The 20,669-nt window shown below is 45.7% G+C and overlaps 1 protein-coding gene across 1 annotated transcript in view; it reads left to right on the top strand.

Annotated features, from left to right (window-relative positions):
* col6a4a (collagen, type VI, alpha 4a) overlaps nucleotides 1-20,669 on the top strand; it is a 105,341-nt gene that overhangs the window by 38,419 nt on the left and 46,253 nt on the right. The window contains exons 17-23 of the mRNA XM_079570267.1: nucleotides 13,576-13,784; nucleotides 14,680-15,046; nucleotides 15,907-16,341; nucleotides 17,317-17,462; nucleotides 19,630-19,722; nucleotides 19,954-20,007; nucleotides 20,116-20,187. Coding sequence (XP_079426393.1) covers nucleotides 13,576-13,784; nucleotides 14,680-15,046; nucleotides 15,907-16,341; nucleotides 17,317-17,462; nucleotides 19,630-19,722; nucleotides 19,954-20,007; nucleotides 20,116-20,187 — 1,376 coding nt within the window. The remainder of the gene's footprint in view (nucleotides 1-13,575; nucleotides 13,785-14,679; nucleotides 15,047-15,906; nucleotides 16,342-17,316; nucleotides 17,463-19,629; nucleotides 19,723-19,953; nucleotides 20,008-20,115; nucleotides 20,188-20,669) is intronic.

Genomic DNA, 20,669 nt, shown 5'->3' with positions numbered 1-20,669 from the left:
AAGTGTTTTTTCAATTTTGTCGTGGTTCACATCTGCAATCATTTTCTTTAGTTCCTTTTCAGCTGACGTGAAATTTGTGCCATTGTCTGAGCGAAAATGTGAGACCGGTCCTCTTCTGCACATGAAACGTCGTATTGCACTGATACATGAGTCTGTGTCCAACGAATGTGCCACCTCGATGTGGACTGCTCGGCTGACCATGCATGAGAATATTACTCCATATCGCTTTACATGAGAACGCCCATGCTTAACTTCAATGGGTCCAAAGTAATCGACTCCAACATTTGTAAATGGAGGCAAGTCCGGAGTTATTCTTTCTGTGGGAAGATCGGCCATTTTTTGTTGACACAGTTTTCCTTTAAACTTTTTGCAGAAAACACATTTGGACAAGATCTTTCTTGTTGTTGCATTTGCGTGAGTTACCCAGAACTTCTCTCTCAATTTGGAGAGGACGTGATTTCTTCCTGTGTGTTTTAATTGTTCGTGAATATCTTTGATGATTAAACTTGAAACATGTTGATCTTTTGCCAAAATGATCGGGTGTTTACTTTCTTCAGGCATTGCTGTTTTTGACAATCGTCCGCCAACTCGTAGCAAACCATCCTGTAGAACTGGGTTCAGCTTGTAAATGTGACTGTTTCCTTTGATGCCTTTTCCGTTAAACAATGCATTTTTTTCATTTGGAAACCTTTGGTTTTGTGAAAAACTTAAAATTGCACTTTCTGCTTTGTTCAAGTCTTCAGTAGAGATCTTTGCAGTTTTCTTGCAACCTTTGACTTTTCGTAGTTCTTGTTCAACATACGCTGGAGTGTTGTCTTGTGAGAGGGTTTTTCTCATTTTACTCAGTTCACGCAGAGTTTCTTTAATCTTCAATATCCAAGCAACAGCCGTTTTCAGCCTGTTCCAATCTGAGAAGTGAGTGATGAGTTTGTCGATTGGATTAATATCCATTTGAGTTGTGAAAATTTCAGCTTTAATTTCAGGGTCATCCATTTCTAAATCTTCAAAGTTTATTTGATTCTTCTGCCAAGTTTGTTGCACATTCCACAAGAACTCGGGTCCAGTTAACCACGTCTTTGTATTCAATAGTTTGTGGATTGAAACACCTCGAGAAGTGATGTCGGCGGGGTTCTCCTTAGTTGGAATGTAGTGCCACTGGTCCGGGTTCGATGCTTTCCGGATGATCGAGATTCTATTTGCCACAAACGTTCGAAATCTTTTATTTTCATTATTAATGTATTTGAGAACAGTGCAACTGTCAGACCAAAAGGAGGACTCTTTACATGGAAGTTGCAACTCAACCTTGATCAGTTTGTCCACTTGTGTTGCTAGGACAGCCGCAGTCAGTTCTAGACGAGGAATTGTGACTGGTTTTAGTGGTGACACTCTGGCTTTACTAAGCAGGAAAGACACGTGTACTTGTCCTGTTTGATTTTCCAGTCGCAAATAGCTTACTGTGCCATAGCCATTGTTGCTGGCGTCTGCAAAATGGTGAATTTGAGCTTTGACAGGAAGGCCAAAATCAGGAGGTTTAATGCATCTGTCTGCTTCAAATGCGGATAGGTTTTCCAACTCTGATAGCCAATTGATCCATTGTTGCTTTAACTGTTGTGGAATCTCTTCATCCCAGCCATGATTTCTACGACAGAGCTCTTGCAGAAGCAGTTTAGCTTGAAGTGTTGCTGGAGCCAAATAGCCGAGAGGATCATAGACTGAAGCAATCACAGAGAGCATTCCACGACGGGTAAGTTGTTTTATTTTCTCATCCATTGAGAAGATGAAGCGATCTTTTTCCAAGCACCACTGTAGCCCCAAGGCTCTTTCAGTTGGGAGTTTGTCTTTGTCCAAATCAAGCACTGTAACATGTTTTGAATGATCTTGCTCTGGTATTGCTTGAAGTAGTTTTCGATTATTGCTGATCCACTGTGTGAGATGGAATCCGCCTTTGTGACACAAATCACTGAGATCATGAGCGACTTTTATTGCTTCGCCAACTGAGGGCAAACTTTTCAAGCAGTCGTCAACATAGAAGTTTTTATTGACTGTTTGAACGACTTCACTTGTAAACTCCTCACAATGATCTTCTGCCGTTCTTCTCAAAGCATAACAGGAGCAACTCGGCGATGAAACTGCTCCAAACAGGTGCACAGTCATCCTGTATTCGGCAGGTTCCTTGTTCAAGTCTCCATCAGGCCACCATAGAAATCTGAGGAAGTCCTTGTGTTCGTCAGCAACTTTGACCTGATAGAACATTGATTTGATGTCCGACATGAATGCAAGTGGTTCTTGTCTGAATCTTATTAACACTCCAATCAATGTACTTGTAAGATTTGGACCTTGAAGAAGCTCGTCGTTCAAAGAAGTTCCTTTAAACTTTGCTCCGCAATCAAAAACAACACGTAGTTTTCCTTTACGTGGGTGATACACACCATGATGAGGAATATAGTAGATATTGTTCTGAGATGGTTTTAGTTCACTTTCAGGGACTAGTTCTGCAAAACCATTGTTCAATACTTCTTCCATGAATGCTGTGTATTCCTTGTGAAATGATTCATTTCTTTCCATTTTTCTTTTTAGACCATTAAGGCGCTGTTGAGCAACACACCTGTTGTTCGGGAGCTCAATGCTTGGATTTTTAAATGGCAACTTTAGACTGTAGTGCCCATTTTCAAACTTCACAGATTCCTCCATAATCTGCAGAAACTTTTTGTCATCTTGAGAAAACTCTTCCTTATCATCTTTGTTGAAATCTTTGAAATCATGTTCATACTGTTTTTCCAAGAGACTTTCCAGAGTGAGTACTGAAGTGCGATTTACAGTAGAACAATGACTGTGTACATCAGACTTGTCACCACAGCTTTCACTAGAGCCACTTACAACCCATCCCAACAGGGTCCTTGTGGCGTAAGGTCCTTCACCTTGGCTATTCACAACCTCCCAGGGTTCGTGAAACTTCGAGGCATCTGTGCCTATCAGCAGATCCACTTCAGCATCGATCTCAGGTAACTCAACTTGACACAGGTAAGTCCATTGCTTTATGTCTTCTTTTGTAATGACGTTGGCTGTGTTCACAGGCATTTGCTTTTGTGTGTAAACAACAGGTAAGTCATAAAACTCAGTTCCATCAAGACTTGTGATTTCCAAATCATTTAGAATGTATGTAGAAGTTGTTGTGGTTGGACTCATTGTTAGTAGACTGATCTTGGATTTCTTTCCCGTAAGATTCAGCTTTTTCATTAAACTCTCAGTGCAAAAGGTAGAAGTTGAACCGTTGTCCAAAAACGCATAAGTTTGAACAAGTTTGTTTCCCTTTTTAGACTTGACTGTAACAGGGAGTATTGAAAGCTTACCACAAATACCGGCCCCGGTATGGCTCACACATGACTGAGACGACACTGTGGTGTTTGCAGTTGTACATGGCTGAATAACATTCGTGCTTACTGCTTTATCAACCTTTGTTACAGTGTGTAGAGCAGTAGGATGGCTCAGCTTACATTTGTTGCAAGACATGGGTTTATGGCATTGTTTAGCGAAATGACCCAGTCTCAGACATTTAAAACAAGCTCCCTTTTCTTTCAGAAAACTTATTTTGTCACGATGTTGCTTTTCATTGAACTGTTGACAGCTGTTGAGCATATGAGTTTGTGAACAAAACAAACATTTGAATGTATTTGCATTACTTTCTTTGCTTCTTTCACTTTTATCCTTGATTTGTGGGTTACTAGTTTGACACACATTGACTGCAAAGTTGTCATGTCTTGGCTTTGGTTTGAACAGTTCTGTTGCTTTAACAGGCTTAGTACGGTCCACATTTTGCGTTTGTATGTCTCCAAAAATTGGATCTGAAATTATCCTTAGTTGTCGTTCAACAAAGTTCACAATGTCATTAAAGTTTAGTCTGCGGTGGTTGGCTTCTTGAATATCACATGCCACGTTCCTGAATTGTTCTTTCATTTTATATGGGAGTTTTGAAATGATAGTTTTCATGTTTGATGACATGTTCAGTTCATTAAGGTTTGTGAGATCAGACATCGCATTGTTGCACCCACGAAGAAATAATGCATAGTCTTGTAAGAGAGACACGTTTTCAACTTTGATGACTGGCCAGGTAAGTACTTTGTGCATATATGCATTTGTGAGTCTCGTTTCATTCCCAAAATGTTCATTTAATAATGTCTTTGCCTTTTCAAAGCCAACTTCAGGAGCCATGTGTAAACAAGACTGAATCAATTCCTTAGGACGCCCCCTTGTGTACCTTTCCAAAAAGTACAGACAGTCACCTTTGTTTGCACATTTATCTTCCACACAATGTTTAAACGCTTGGATGAATACTGTGAACTTGAGTGGATCTCCGTCAAAAATCGGGATGTCCCTGGCTGGAAGCTGTGCAGCATTTTGTTGTTGTATTAGCAGATCTGAAATGTCATTTTGCTTTTGGAGAAATTGAACCAGCTCTGGTAATTGTACAGGTGAGTTTGCAGGTAAGTTTTGAGTCCCTTGAATGTTTGGCTGGACAGCAGGAGCAAAAGTTCTTGTTTGCAGACTTTTTGGTTTGGTTGCAGGAGTTATTTCAACTTGAACAGGTTTCGTTTCAGTGGTAGGAGTGGTGATGCTTTTCCTTGTCTTTGAAAGGTAGGAGTTCATGCCATCGCTGTATTTCTCCAGGACTGCAAGTTCGGCATCAGCAGCTTTAATTTCAGCCTCCAATTCCACAGTTTCAATTTTCTTCCTCATTTCCTCCTGTTGTGCTTCCCACTCCTGTTTTTCTTTTATTTCTTTAGCTTCACGCTCTTGTTTTTGCTGTATTGACATTTGTTGAAGTTTGTGTATTTCTTGTAATGCAGTTTCTTTGGCAATTAAGGCTGCCCTTTTTGCCTCTGCTTGGACCCTTAAAGTTGAGGATCTGGTGGAGCGATTTGATTTTGAGGATTTGAAGCTCACATTAGATGCACTGTCCCCCGGTTTTATATCATCTGCATGTTTAAGTTCATGCTCATTTTGGCTGTATTCAGTATTCGTTGTACCCTTCAAATACTCTGTCACAGACTCAACACAGTCAGTAACACTTAGAAGTTTTGCTTTAAACCACACTTCATTTTTGTCTTTGTCAGAAGCAGGTAAAAACTCCAATAAACATTCATGTGCATCTTTGGCATCATTAACAAGAATTTCATATTGAGAAAAGATACCTTTGACTTCATCACATGACCCATTATCAGACATCAACTTACATATTTGTTCTTTAACATTAGCAGCTTTATTCAACAGAGATTTCCTTCTTTTTTCCAGTTCATCAATTTTTGCAAGAAGTGCTTTTTTTGTTAATTTAATCACTCTTTTGCTTTCAACAACCTCAGTTTTTTCACATACGTCATTGCCACCGTCTAACAAAAGTGGCAACCCAATGTCACTCATTTTGCAATCAAAATTGAGTTACTTTATACAGTTCAAAACAAAAATGCAGGTATAGCTTTATAAACAAAATAGACCGACCCTTTAAATGTATACCTTTATAAATCAGTCTTTAATTTATTCTTCTTTGTTTTTAGTACAGTTCAGTCGTCTTCACCAATGCGCATTGGAATTACGTAAGCTTTTTTAATTTAGGCTTATTTAATTCATTGGTTTAGTTCGTGTGCACACATTTTATTCAATGGCCATTTATTTTATAACCGTAGCGCCTTTTGTACCTCAAATTTGAAGAACATTCGCATGGGCTACTGCAGGCGGCAGGCCAGACGCGCCCGCAGAATCTCTATAGCCGCTCCAAGAACGATTTGCCGACTTGGTTCGGCTCTCCACACGTCTACTTCTTGGCCGCCCCAGGCACGACCTTGCCGACTTGGTTCGGCACCGACCGTCCCTCCTCCGGCCCCGTTCACCGAGCTCCGTGGCTCCGCGATCCGTCTCCAGCGAAACCCAGCGCCTCCGTGGCTCCGTTTCGCTCTCCGTCTCCAGCGAGATGGCTCCTCTTACGCACCAGGTAGACCCAGTCTGTCCCGGTGGCTCCGCCGCTGCGCCAAGCCCACCTCGGTCAACACGCTCCGTGGCTCCGGTAAGACCCAGTCCCCCAGCGTTTCACCACGAGCTCCTCGACCCACCACGCCCGGTAGTTTCCAGGTCGCGTAGGCTCTTTGCACCCAGTGCTTAGTCTGCCAGGTGGTCTTCAGCGTAGGCAGCGGTAGGCGAGTGCCGTTTTTACTTCTCCAACATCACGATGAGAGTTGGTTTTGACATAATGTGGTGGCGTATTTTAAACGTTGGCAGAACGCGTGCTGGCTATGTGCAGGTGATTACTGTGAGAGAAAATAAGTAACAGAGTATTGTAGATGTCCAGTCGGATATGCCAATCCATTTATTTTAGGCAACAAAATGATGAAATGAAAAGAACTTACAGTTTGGGTAATTAGATTAATACACAGCACACGCACGGTCAAAACCATTGGCCTCCATTACACCACACCTGGTGCTGGATTGGCGCACCCTTTAACCTTTCTGGGGTTAGAGCCTCCCAGAGCGCCCTCTACCTGAATTGGCTCCACCAAGTAGCATTAGTAGCACTCGCATTAGCAGTAGTAGCAGTAGTAGCACTCGCATTAGCAGTAGTAGCAGTAGTAGTACTCACATTAGCAGTAGTAGCAGTAGTAGTACTCGCATTAGCAGTAGTAGCAGTAGTAGTACTCGCATTAGCAGTAGTAGCTGTAGTAGTACTCGTATTAGCAGTAGTAGCAGTAGTAGTACTCGCATTAGCAGTAGTAGCAGTAGTAGCAGTAGCAGTAGTAGCAGTAGCAGTAGCAGCAGTAGCAGTAGTTGTTTTAGCATTAGCAGTAGTAGCAGTAGTAGTACTCGCATTAGCAGAAGTAGCTGTAATAGTATTAGCAGTAGCAGTATTAGCTGTAGTAGTAGCAGTAGTAGTACTCGCATTAGCAGTAGTAGCAGTAGTAGTACTCGCATTAGCAGTAGTGGCTGTAGTAGTACTCGCATTAGCAGTAGTAGCAGTAGTAGTACTCGCATTAGCAGTAGTAGCAGTAGTAGTACTCGCATTAGCAGTAGTAGCAGTAGTAGTACTCGCATTAGCAGTAGTAGCAGTAGTAGTACTCGCATTAGCAGTAGTAGCAGTAGTAGTACTCGCATTAGCAGTAGTAGCTGTAGTAGTACTGGCATTAGCAGTAGTAGCAGTAGTAGTACTCGCATTAGCAGTAGTAGCAGTAGTAGTATTCGCATTAGCAGTAGTAGTACTCGCATTAGCAGTAGTAGCAGTAGTAGTACTCGCATTAGCAGTAGTAGCAGTAGTAGCAGTAGTAGCACCCCGCATTAGCAGTAGTAGCTGTAGTAGCTGTAGTAGTACTCGCATTAGCAGTAGTAGCAGTAGTTGTTTTAGCATTAGCAGTAGTAGCTGTAGTAGTACTCGCATTAGCAGTAGTAGCAGTAGTTGTTTTAGCATTAGCAGTAGTAGCAGTAGTAGTACTCGCATTAGCAGTAGTAGCAGTAGTAGTACTCGCATTAGCAGTAGTGGCTGTAGTAGTACTCGCATTAGCAGTAGTAGCAGTAGTAGTACTCGCATTAGCAGTAGTAGCAGTAGTAGTACTCGCATTAGCAGTAGTAGCTGTAGTAGTACTGGCATTAGCAGTAGTAGCAGTAGTAGTATTCGCATTAGCAGTAGTAGCAGTAGTAGCAGTAGTAGTACTCGCATTAGCAGTAGTAGCAGTAGTAGTATTCGCATTAGCAGTAGTAGCAGTAGTAGTATTCGCATTAGCAGTAGTAGCAGTAGTAGCAGTAGTAGTACTCGCATTAGCAGTAGTAGCAGTAGTAGTATTCGCATTAGCAGTAATAGTAGTAGTAGTATTCGCATTAGCAGTAGTAGCAGTAGTAGTAGCAGTAGTAGCAGTAGTAGTATTCGCATTAGCAGTAGTAGCAGTAGTAGTATTCGCATTAGCAGTAGTAGCTGTAGTAGTACTCGCATTAGCAGTAGTAGCAGTAGTAGTATTCGCATTAGCAGTAGTAGCAGTAGTAGTATTCGCATTAGCAGTAGTAGCAGTAGTAGTATTCGCATTAGCAGTAGTAGCAGTAGTAGTACTCGCATTAGCAGTAGTAGCAGTAGTAGTATTCGCATTAGCAGTAGTAGCAGTAGTAGTATTCGCATTAGCAGTAGTAGCTGTAGTAGTACTCGCATTAGCAGTAGTAGTACTCGTATTAGCAGTAGTAGCAGTAGTAGTACTCGCATTAGTAGTAGTAGCTGTAGTAGTATTTGTAGTACTCAAAGTAACAGTAGTTTTAGCATTAGCAGTAGTAGCTGTAGTAGTAGCAGTAGTAGCTGTAGTAGTACTCGCATTAGCAGTAGTAGCAGTAGTTGTTTTAGCATTAGCAGTAGTAGCTGTAGTAGTACTCGCATTAGCAGTAGTAGCAGTAGTTGTTTTAGCATTAGCAGTAGTAGCAGTAGTAGTACTCGCATTAGCAGTAGTAGCAGTAGTAGTACTCGTATTAGCAGTAGTAGCAGTAGTAGTACTCGCATTAGCAGTAGTAGTACTCGTATTAGCAGTAGTAGCAGTAGTAGTACTCGCATTAGTAGTAGTAGCTGTAGTAGTATTTGTAGTACTCAAAGTAACAGTAGTTTTAGCATTAGCAGTAGTAGCTGTAGTAGTAGCAGTAGTAGCTGTAGTAGTACTCGCATTAGCAGTAGTAGCAGTAGTTGTTTTAGCATTAGCAGTAGTAGCAGTAGTAGTACTCGCATTAGCAGTAGTAGCAGTAGTAGTACTCGCATTAGCAGTAGTGGCTGTAGTAGTACTCACATTAGCAGTAGTAGCAGTAGTAGTATTCGCATTAGCAGTAGTAGCAGTAGTAGCTGTAGTAGTACCCCGCATTAGCAGTAGTAGCTGTAGTAGCTGTAGTAGTACTCGCATTAGCAGTAGTAGCAGTAGTTGTTTTAGCATTAGCAGTAGTAGCTGTAGTAGTACTCGCATTAGCAGTAGTAGCAGTAGTTGTTTTAGCATTAGCAGTAGTAGCAGTAGTAGTACTCGCATTAGCAGTAGTAGCAGTAGTAGTACTCGCATTAGCAGTAGTGGCTGTAGTAGTACTCGCATTAGCAGTAGTAGCAGTAGTAGTACTCGCATTAGCAGTAGTAGCAGTAGTAGTACTCGCATTAGCAGTAGTAGCTGTAGTAGTACTGGCATTAGCAGTAGTAGCAGTAGTTGTTTTAGCATTAGCAGTAGTAGCTGTAGTAGTACTCGCATTAGCAGTAGTAGCAGTAGTAGTACTCGCATTAGCAGTAGTAGCAGTAATAGCACTCGCATTAGCAGTAGTAGCAGTAGTAGTACTCGCATTAGCAGTAGTAGCAGTAGTAGTACTCGCATTAGCAGTAGTAGCTGTAGTAGTACTCGTATTAGCAGTAGTAGCAGTAGTAGTACTCGCATTAGCAGTAGTAGCAGTAGTAGCAGTAGCAGTAGTAGCAGTAGCAGTAGCAGCAGTAGCAGTAGTTGTTTTAGCATTAGCAGTAGTAGCAGTAGTAGTACTCGCATTAGCAGAAGTAGCTGTAATAGTATTAGCAGTAGCAGTATTAGCTGTAGTAGTAGCAGTAGTAGTACTCGCATTAGCAGTAGTAGCAGTAGTAGTACTCGCATTAGCAGTAGTGGCTGTAGTAGTACTCGCATTAGCAGTAGTAGCAGTAGTAGTACTCGCATTAGCAGTAGTAGCAGTAGTAGTACTCGCATTAGCAGTAGTAGCAGTAGTAGTACTCGCATTAGCAGTAGTAGCAGTAGTAGTACTCGCATTAGCAGTAGTAGCAGTAGTAGTACTCGCATTAGCAGTAGTAGCTGTAGTAGTACTGGCATTAGCAGTAGTAGCAGTAGTAGTACTCGCATTAGCAGTAGTAGCAGTAGTAGTATTCGCATTAGCAGTAGTAGTACTCGCATTAGCAGTAGTAGCAGTAGTAGTACTCGCATTAGCAGTAGTAGCAGTAGTAGCAGTAGTAGCACCCCGCATTAGCAGTAGTAGCTGTAGTAGCTGTAGTAGTACTCGCATTAGCAGTAGTAGCAGTAGTTGTTTTAGCATTAGCAGTAGTAGCTGTAGTAGTACTCGCATTAGCAGTAGTAGCAGTAGTTGTTTTAGCATTAGCAGTAGTAGCAGTAGTAGTACTCGCATTAGCAGTAGTAGCAGTAGTAGTACTCGCATTAGCAGTAGTGGCTGTAGTAGTACTCGCATTAGCAGTAGTAGCAGTAGTAGTACTCGCATTAGCAGTAGTAGCAGTAGTAGTACTCGCATTAGCAGTAGTAGCTGTAGTAGTACTGGCATTAGCAGTAGTAGCAGTAGTAGTATTCGCATTAGCAGTAGTAGCAGTAGTAGCAGTAGTAGTACTCGCATTAGCAGTAGTAGCAGTAGTAGTATTCGCATTAGCAGTAGTAGCAGTAGTAGTATTCGCATTAGCAGTAGTAGCAGTAGTAGCAGTAGTAGTACTCGCATTAGCAGTAGTAGCAGTAGTAGTATTCGCATTAGCAGTAATAGTAGTAGTAGTATTCGCATTAGCAGTAGTAGCAGTAGTAGTAGCAGTAGTAGCAGTAGTAGTATTCGCATTAGCAGTAGTAGCAGTAGTAGTATTCGCATTAGCAGTAGTAGCTGTAGTAGTACTCGCATTAGCAGTAGTAGCAGTAGTAGTATTCGCATTAGCAGTAGTAGCAGTAGTAGTATTCGCATTAGCAGTAGTAGCAGTAGTAGTATTCGCATTAGCAGTAGTAGCAGTAGTAGTACTCGCATTAGCAGTAGTAGCAGTAGTAGTATTCGCATTAGCAGTAGTAGCAGTAGTAGTATTCGCATTAGCAGTAGTAGCTGTAGTAGTACTCGCATTAGCAGTAGTAGTACTCGTATTAGCAGTAGTAGCAGTAGTAGTACTCGCATTAGTAGTAGTAGCTGTAGTAGTATTTGTAGTACTCAAAGTAACAGTAGTTTTAGCATTAGCAGTAGTAGCTGTAGTAGTAGCAGTAGTAGCTGTAGTAGTACTCGCATTAGCAGTAGTAGCAGTAGTTGTTTTAGCATTAGCAGTAGTAGCTGTAGTAGTACTCGCATTAGCAGTAGTAGCAGTAGTTGTTTTAGCATTAGCAGTAGTAGCAGTAGTAGTACTCGCATTAGCAGTAGTAGCAGTAGTAGTACTCGTATTAGCAGTAGTAGCAGTAGTAGTACTCGCATTAGCAGTAGTAGTACTCGTATTAGCAGTAGTAGCAGTAGTAGTACTCGCATTAGTAGTAGTAGCTGTAGTAGTATTTGTAGTACTCAAAGTAACAGTAGTTTTAGCATTAGCAGTAGTAGCTGTAGTAGTAGCAGTAGTAGCTGTAGTAGTACTCGCATTAGCAGTAGTAGCAGTAGTTGTTTTAGCATTAGCAGTAGTAGCAGTAGTAGTACTCGCATTAGCAGTAGTAGCAGTAGTAGTACTCGCATTAGCAGTAGTGGCTGTAGTAGTACTCACATTAGCAGTAGTAGCAGTAGTAGTATTCGCATTAGCAGTAGTAGCAGTAGTAGCTGTAGTAGTACCCCGCATTAGCAGTAGTAGCTGTAGTAGCTGTAGTAGTACTCGCATTAGCAGTAGTAGCAGTAGTTGTTTTAGCATTAGCAGTAGTAGCTGTAGTAGTACTCGCATTAGCAGTAGTAGCAGTAGTTGTTTTAGCATTAGCAGTAGTAGCAGTAGTAGTACTCGCATTAGCAGTAGTAGCAGTAGTAGTACTCGCATTAGCAGTAGTGGCTGTAGTAGTACTCGCATTAGCAGTAGTAGCAGTAGTAGTACTCGCATTAGCAGTAGTAGCAGTAGTAGTACTCGCATTAGCAGTAGTAGCTGTAGTAGTACTGGCATTAGCAGTAGTAGCAGTAGTTGTTTTAGCATTAGCAGTAGTAGCTGTAGTAGTACTCGCATTAGCAGTAGTAGCAGTAGTAGTACTCGCATTAGCAGTAGTAGCAGTAATAGCACTCGCATTAGCAGTAGTAGCAGTAATAGCACTCGCATTAGCAGTAGTAGCATTAGTAGCACTCGCATTAGCAGTAGTAGCAGTAGTAGTACTCGCATTAGCAGTAGTAGCAGTAGTAGTACTCGCATTAGCAGTAGTAGCAGTAGTAGCACTCGCATTAGCAGTAGTAGCAGTAGTAGTACTCGCATTAGCAGTAGTAGCAGTAGTAGCACTCGCATTAGCAGTAGTAGCAGTAGTAGCACTCGCATTAGCAGTAGTAGCAGTAGTAGTACTCGCATTAGCAGTAGTAGCAGTAGTAGTACTCGCATTAGCAGTAGTAGCAGTAGTAGCACTCGCATTAGCAGTAGTAGCAGTAGTAGTACTCGCATTAGCAGTAGTAGCATTAGTAGCACTCGCATTAGCAGTAGTAGCAGTAGTAGCACTCGCATTAGCAGTAGTAGCTGTAGTAGTATTTGCAGTACTCAGAGTAACAGCAGTTCTGTGTTTCAGAGTGTGAGAAGCAGAAGGCCGACCTGGTCTTCCTCCTGGACCAGTCCGGGTCCATTAGCAGTAGTAGCAGTAGTAGCAGTAGTAGTACTCGCATTAGCAGTAGTAGCAGTAGTAGCACTCGCATTAGCAGTAGTAGCAGTAGTAGTACTCGCATTAGCAGTAGTAGCAGTAGTAGCACTCGCATTAGCAGTAGTAGCAGTAGTAGTACTCGCATTAGCAATAGTAGCAGTAGTAGCACTCGCATTAGCAGTAGTAGCAGTAGTAGCACTCGCATTAGCAGTAGTAGCTGTAGTAGTACTCGCATTAGCAGTAGTAGCAGTAGTAGCACTCGCATTAGCAGTAGTAGCTGTAGTAGTACTCGCATTAGCAGTAGTAGCAGTAGTTGTTTTAGCATTAGCAGTAGTAGCAGTAGTAGTACTCGCATTAGCAGTAGTAGCAGTAGTAGCACTCACATTAGCAGTAGTAGCAGTAGTAGCACTCGCATTAGCAGTAGTAGCAGTAGTAGTACTCGCATTAGCAGTAGTAGCAGTAGTAGCACTCGCATTAGCAGTAGTAGCAGTAGTAGCACTCGCATTAGCAGTAGTAGCAGTAGTAGTACTCGCATTAGCAGTAGTAGCAGTAGTAGCACTCGCATTAGCAGTAGTAGCAGTAGTAGCACTCGTATTAGCAGTAGTAGCAGTAGTAGCACTCGCATTAGCAGTAGTAGCAGTAGTTGTTTTAGCATTAGCAGTAGTAGTACTCGCATTAGCAGTAGTAGCAGTAGTAGTACTCGCATAGTAGCACTCGCATTAGCAGTAGTAGCAGTAGTTGTTTTAGCATTAGCAGTAGTAGTACTCGCATTAGCAGTAGTAGCAGTAGTAGCACTCGCATTAGCAGTAGTAGCATTAGTAGCACTCGCATTAGCAGTAGTAGCAGTAGTAGTACTCGCATTAGCAGTAGTAGCAGTAGTAGCACTCGCATTAGCAGTAGTAGCATTAGTAGCACTCGCATTAGCAGTAGTAGCAGTAGTAGTACTCGCATTAGCAGTAGTAGCAGTAGTAGCACTCGCATTAGCAGTAGTAGCATTAGTAGCACTCGCATTGGCAGTAGTATCTGTAGTAGTATTTGCAGTACTCACAGTAACAGCAGTTCTGTGTTTCAGAGTGTGAGAAGCAGAAGGCCGACCTGGTCTTCCTCCTGGACCAGTCCGGGTCCATCGCTCAGAACGACTACAGGACCATGAAGAACTTCACCACCGGCCTCGTCCGCAGCTTCAACATCAGCTCCGACGCCGTGAGGGTCGGCCTGGCCCAGTTCAGCAGCAGCTTCGAGCACCAGTTCTACCTGAACGAGCTGCCCAGCGAGGAGAAGGTACTGCGAATACTACTGCTACTACTACTACTACTACTACTGCTACTGCACCAGTTCTACCTGAACGAGCTGCCCAGCGAGGAGAAGGTACTGCGAATACTACTGCTACTACTACTACTACTACTACTGCTACTGCACCAGTTCTACCTGAACGAGCTGCCCAGCGAGGAGAAGGTACTGCGAATACTACTGCTACTACTACTACTACTGCTACTGCTACTGCTACTGCTACTGCTACTGCTACTGCTACTACTACTACTGCTACTGCTACTACTACTGCTACTACTACTACTGCTACTGCTACTACTACTGCTACTACTACTACTGCTACTGCTACTGCTACTACTACTACTGCTACTGCACCAGTTCTACCTCAACGAGCTGCCCAACGAGGAGAAGGTACTGCGAATACTACTACTACTACTAATACTACTACTACTACTGCACCAGTTCTACCTCAACGACCTGCCCAGCGAGGAGAAGGTACTGCAAATACTACTACTACTACTACTACTACTATTACTACTACTGCAACTACTACTACTACTACTACTGCAGGTACCAGCTTTAAAATCCCTGCCTTGGCTGCCAGTTTGCTTTAGAGTTGATTTTAAAATGATTGTATTTATTTACAGCCAATATGTTGAACTGAGATGTTTTCTACAGTTCTGGCTCGTTTTCTCCAAAACATGTCCCAACTTCCAGCCGTTCAAATTTGTTGCATGAACATTTCGGAAATGAGGGATTGGGACGTAGTATTTAAATATATTTAAATTCTAAACGATCTATTAAATGTGTAAGCGCTGAAACACTAAGAGAATAATGCCGGTGGGAGCGCAGAGCCCTGAGGGACTCCCCTGTCCCTCCACCACTGACGCAGCTGTGTGATTGACAGGTGGTGGAGCATATCCTGGCCATGAATCAGCTGGGAGGCGGGACAAACATCGGCCACGCCCTGGACTCTCTGAGGGTGTACTTCACGGCCGGGCGGGGCTCGCGGCGTGGTCAGCTGGTCTCCCAGAACCTGGTGCTGATCACGGACGGCGAGAGCCAGGACGAGGTGGCGGACGCGGCCGAGCGGCTGCAGAAACTGGGCGTGGAGATCTTCGTCATCGGCATCGGCCACGTCAACAAGCTGGAGCTGCGGCAGATCGCCGACACCGACCGCCTCTTCACCGTCGACGACTTCGGGAGTCTGGACAAGATCAAGCAGAAGGTGGTGGACGCCATCTGCAAGAGCAAGCCTCCTAAAGAGCAGACGGGTGAGGAGAACATCAGAACTCATCTAAAAACATCCAAACACTAAAGCCCAGGCCTCCTAAAGAGCAGACGGGTGAGGAGAACAGCAGAACTGATCTAAAAACATCCAAACACTAAAGCCCAGGCCTCCTAAAGAGCAGACGGGTGAGGAGAACAGCAGAACTGATCTAAAAACATCCAAACACTAAAGCCCAGGCCTCCTAAAGAGCAGACGGGTGAGGAGAACAGCAGAACTGATCTAAAAACATCCAAACAGTAAAGCCCAGGCCTCCTAAAGAGCAGACGGGTGAGGAGAACATCAGAACTGATCTAAAAACATCCAAACACTAAAGCCCAGGCCTCCTAAAGAGCAGACAGCACCATATAAATGTCTGTGTCCATAGAGTCATGTCTGGAATATAACTGACCTGCATCACATGAATGATCGCATTTTGAGGGACTATTTTCTGGCAGATCACTCCGCCGCCGCCGCTGCGTAGCTTATACAACCACGAAGCTGACGCTGATGATGATTGATGATTCTATGGACACAGACATGTATATGGTTAGTCTGGTGTTATCAGTGATTTGCCTCAGGTGCTCTGTGGAGCGGGTCACACTGTTTTTAGTGCAGGCTAGCTGATACCATAGACATGCACTAGCCTTGCATTAGCCTAGCGCCACGAAACTCTTCAAACATAAGAACTGCATGAATTACAAAAAAGAAATGTCCAGGAACCAGCAACACTCTGGATAACTAATGAGGCCCTATGTCAAACATCCTGAAACATCCCTTTAACCCGAAAAAGAGTGAGAAACAGTAAAATAAAGGGACCTCTCTCCCCTCTCTCCCCCTCTCTCTCCCCCTCTCTCCCCCTCACAGGCTGCAGCATCGACATCGCGGTGGGCCTGGACGTCTCTCACCGCGGCGGGTTCGTCCCCGGCAGCTCGCTCCTCTCCGGTCAGACCAAACTGCGCTCCTTCCTGCCGGAGATCGCCCACTACGTCTCCACCGTCCCCAAACTGTGCTGCACGTCGGGCGCCGTGAAGACCAACCTGGCGTTCCGCGTGCTGTCCCCGAGCGGCGCCCTGCTCTTCGACAGCAACTTCGAGCCCTACAACGAGGGCACAGTCCAAAAGCTCCTCGCACAGGAGGCGGCCACGCCCACGCTCTTTAACTCCGCCCTCATGGACTCCTTCATGGACCTGTTCAGCTCCAAGTCCAGGGCCGGCGTCAAAGTGCTGCTCATGTTCTCCGACGGGCTGGACGAGGAGCTGCCCCGGATGATGGCGCAGTCGGAGCGGCTGCTGAAGTCAGGTACAGCCCCTACAATAACCCTACAACCCCTACAATAACCCTACAACGCCCTACAGCACCTTAGAGCAAACTACAACCCCCTACAGCAAACAACAGCCCCCTACTCTAACCCGACCACACTCTTCTTTTTTTCATTTTTCTTCTTTTTATTTAAAGCTATAGAAAATCATACAAAAATGTTTATTCAATTGATGCGATAAAGGAACATTTGTTATTTCAAGTATAAAAAAGACCCGTTGTTCATAAACAGGTGTCAGTGTTCTCCTGGTGGGGGCGCTGTAGTGACTGTGCTCTCCTGGTGGTGGCGCTGTAGTGACTGTGTTCTCCTGTAGTGACTGTGCTCTCCTGTAGTGACTGTGTTCTCCTGTAGTGACTGTGTTCTCCTGCAGTGACTGTGTTTCTCCTGTAGTGACTGTGTTCTCCTGTAGTGACTGTGTTCTCCTGTAGTGACTGTGTTCTCCTGTAGTGACTGTGCTCTCCTGCAGTGACTGTGTTCTCCTGTAGTGACTGTGTTCTCCTGTAGTGACTGTGTTTCTCCTGTAGTGACTGTGTTCTCCTGTAGTGACTGTGTTTCTCCTGTAGTGACTGTGTTCTCCTGTAGTGACTGTGTTCTCCTGTAGTGACTGTGTTCTCCTGTAGTGACTGTGTTCTCCTGTAGTGACTGTGTTTCTCCTGCAGTGACTGTGTTTCTCCTGTAGTGACTGTGTTCTCCTGTAGTGACTGTGTTTCTCCTGTAGTGACTGTGTTCTCCTGTAGTGACTGTGTTCTCCTGTAGTGACTGTGTTCTACTGTGTTCTCCTGTAGTGACTGTGTTCTCCTGTAGTGACTGTGTTCTCCTGTAGTGACTGTGTTCTCCTGTAGTGACTGTGCTCTCCTGTAGTGACTGTGTTCTCCTGTAGTGACTGTGTTCTCCTGTAGTGACTGTGTTCTCCTGTAGTGACTGTGCTCTCCTGTAGTGACTGTGTTCTCCTGCAGGGGTCAGTGCTCTCCTGGTGGTGGCGCTAGAGGGCGCTCAGGACGCGGAGCAGCTGCAGATGCTGGAGTTCGGTCGTGGGTTCGGATATAACGTTCCTCTGAACATCGGGATGCACAGCGTCGGCAGCAGCGTCCTCAAACAGATCGTGAGTCCCACACGTGTGTCGCCCCCTACAGGAACATCAGGAACAACTCATTCTGTTTGGTTTCCCTGACAAATCCCTCCAGAAACAGCAGCTCGAATCCTCACACGGACCCCCCGCACTCACCACATCACCCCCGCACTCACCACATCACCCCCACACACGCACCACATCACCCCCACACTCACCACATCATCCAACACACTCACCACATCACCCCCTACACTCACCACATCACCCCCCACACTCACCACATCACCCCCCACACTCACCACATCACCACCACACTCACCACATCACCCCCACACACGCACCACATCACCCCCACACTCACCTCATCACCCCCCACACTCACCACATCACCCCCCACACTCACCACATCACCCCCCACACACTCACCACATCATCCCCACACTCACCACATCACCCCCTACACTCACCACATCACCCCCCACACTCACCACATCACCCCCCACACTCACCACATCACCACCACACACTCACCACATCACCCCCCACACTCACCACATCACCCCCACACTCACCACATCACCCCCACACTCACCACATCACCCCCACACACTCACCACATCACCCCCCACACTCACCACATCACCCCCGACACTAACCACATCACCCCCCACACTCACCACATCACCCCCCACACTCACCACATCACCCCCCACACTCACCACATCACCCCCGACACTAACCACATCACCCCCCACACTCACCACATCACCCCCACACTAACCACATCACCCCCCACACTCACCACATCATCCCCTACACTCACCACATCACCCCCACACACTCACCACATCACCCCCCACACTCACCACATCATCCCCACACTCACCACATCACCCCCACACTCACCACATCACCCCACACACGCACCACATCACCCCCACACTCACCACATCATCCCCACACTCACCACATCACCCCCCACACTCACCACATCACCCACACACTCACCACATCACCCCCACACTCACCACATCACCCCCACACTCACCACATCACCCCACACACTCACCACATCACCCACACACTCACCACATCACCCCCACACTCACCACATCACCCCCCCACACTCACCACATCACCCCCCACACTCACCACATCACACTCACCACATCACCCCCACACACTCACCACATCACACTCACCACATCACCCCCACACTCACCACATCAACCCCACACACTCACCACATCACCCCCACACTCAACACATCACCCCCACACTCACCACATCACCCCCACACTCACCACATCACCGCCCACACTCACCACATCACTCCCACACACTCACCACATCACCCCCCACACTCACCACATCACACTCACCACATCACCCCACACTCACCACATCACCCCCACACACTCACCACATCACACTCACCACATCACCCCCACACTCACCACATCACCCACACACTCACCACATCACCCCCCCACACTCACCACATCAACCCCACACACTCACCACATCACCCCCACACTCACCACATCACCCCCACACTCACCACATCACCCCCGCACTCACCACATCACCCCCGCACTCACCACATCACCCCACACACTCACCACATCACCCCCACATCACCCCCCACACTCACCACATCACCCCACACACTCACCACATCACCCCCACACTCACCACATCACCCCCCACACTCACCACATCACCCCCACACTCACCACATCACCCCCACACTCACCACATCACCCCCCCACACTCACCACATCACCCCCCACATCACCCCCCACAATCACCACATCACCCCCACACTCACCACATCACCCCACACACTCACCACATCACCCCCCACATCACCCCACACACTCACCACATCACCCCCCACATCACCCCCACACTCACCACATCACCCCCACACTCACCACATCACCCCCCACATCACCCCCCACAATCACCACATCACCCCCACACTCACCACATCACCCCCCACATCACCCCACACACTCACCACATCACCCCCACACTCACCACATCACCCCCACACTCACCACATCACCCCCCACACTCACCACATCACCCCCCACACTCACAATGAAATGATAAAATCCTGTAATATTATTATCACTGAGTCTAATCAGTGTCAGATTGATGCATATGTGTAACAGTCTAACCCCTGTGGCAGGACGCGGTGTCTGACAGAGAGTGCTGTAACGTCACCTGTAAATGCTCTGGACATGAAGGAGTCCGGGGCCTGCGGGGCCCCCCGGGGACCAAGGTGAGTACTGCACTATCACAGGGTTACAGTATGTTTAGTCTTTTTATTTGAGTCCAGATTTAATCAAACCTTTCTCTTCAGTTTTAGTTACAGCTACATTTGATTATTTATACTGTATATATGTATTACAGCACTTCAGGACTACAGTACTGCAGTATTTGACCAGAGTACTGCAGTATTTGATCAAAGTACTGTAGTGGATCAGGTGTGTAAGACTGTGTTGTGTTTCAGGGCGTGTCGGGGCAGATGGGTTTCCCAGGATTCCCCGGAGAGGAGGGCGTTGCCGTGAGTTACTAAGGATCACATGAATATTAATGAGATCGCATGAATATTAATGAGATAATACGAATATGACATCACCGTGATCGAACTGTTACTTCCTGGTGTGTTCAGGGAGAGCGCGGCCATCCTGGACCTGGTGGACCTCCGGGCGTCGAGGGCTGTCCTGGACTCAGAGGACAGAAGGTAAAAACGAACACCTGAGGGACATGTGCTGAGGTCGGAGGTCAGAACATCTGACCAGGATCACCAAAGGTTTGCTCTGAGTCACAGTGTTCCAGGTGTTCAGGTCGGCAGAGGCCGTGTTAGCTTAACGACACAGATCTGGCAGAGGCCGTGTTAGCTTAACGACACAGATCTGGCAGAGGCAGTGTTAGCTTAACGACACAGATCTGGCAGAGGCCGTGTTAGCTTAACGACACAGATCTGGTAGAGGCAGTGTTAGCTCAATGACACAGATCTGGCAGAGGCAGCGTTAGCTTAACGACACAGATCTGGCAGAGGCAGTGTTAGCTTAACGACACAGATCTGGTAGAGGCAGTGTTAGCTTCACGACACAGATCTGGCAGAGGCAGTGTTAGCTTAACGACACAGATCTGGTAGAGGCAGTGTTAGCTTCACGACACAGATCTGGTAGAGGCAGTGTTAGCTTCACGACACAGATCTGG

The sequence above is a fragment of the Gobius niger genome, assembly GCF_951799975.1.
Source record: "Gobius niger genome assembly, chromosome: 13".
NCBI lineage: Eukaryota > Metazoa > Chordata > Actinopteri > Gobiiformes > Gobiidae > Gobius > Gobius niger.
Note: the sequence above shows the minus strand (reverse complement) of the source record. Positions and strands in the feature narration are given on the sequence as shown.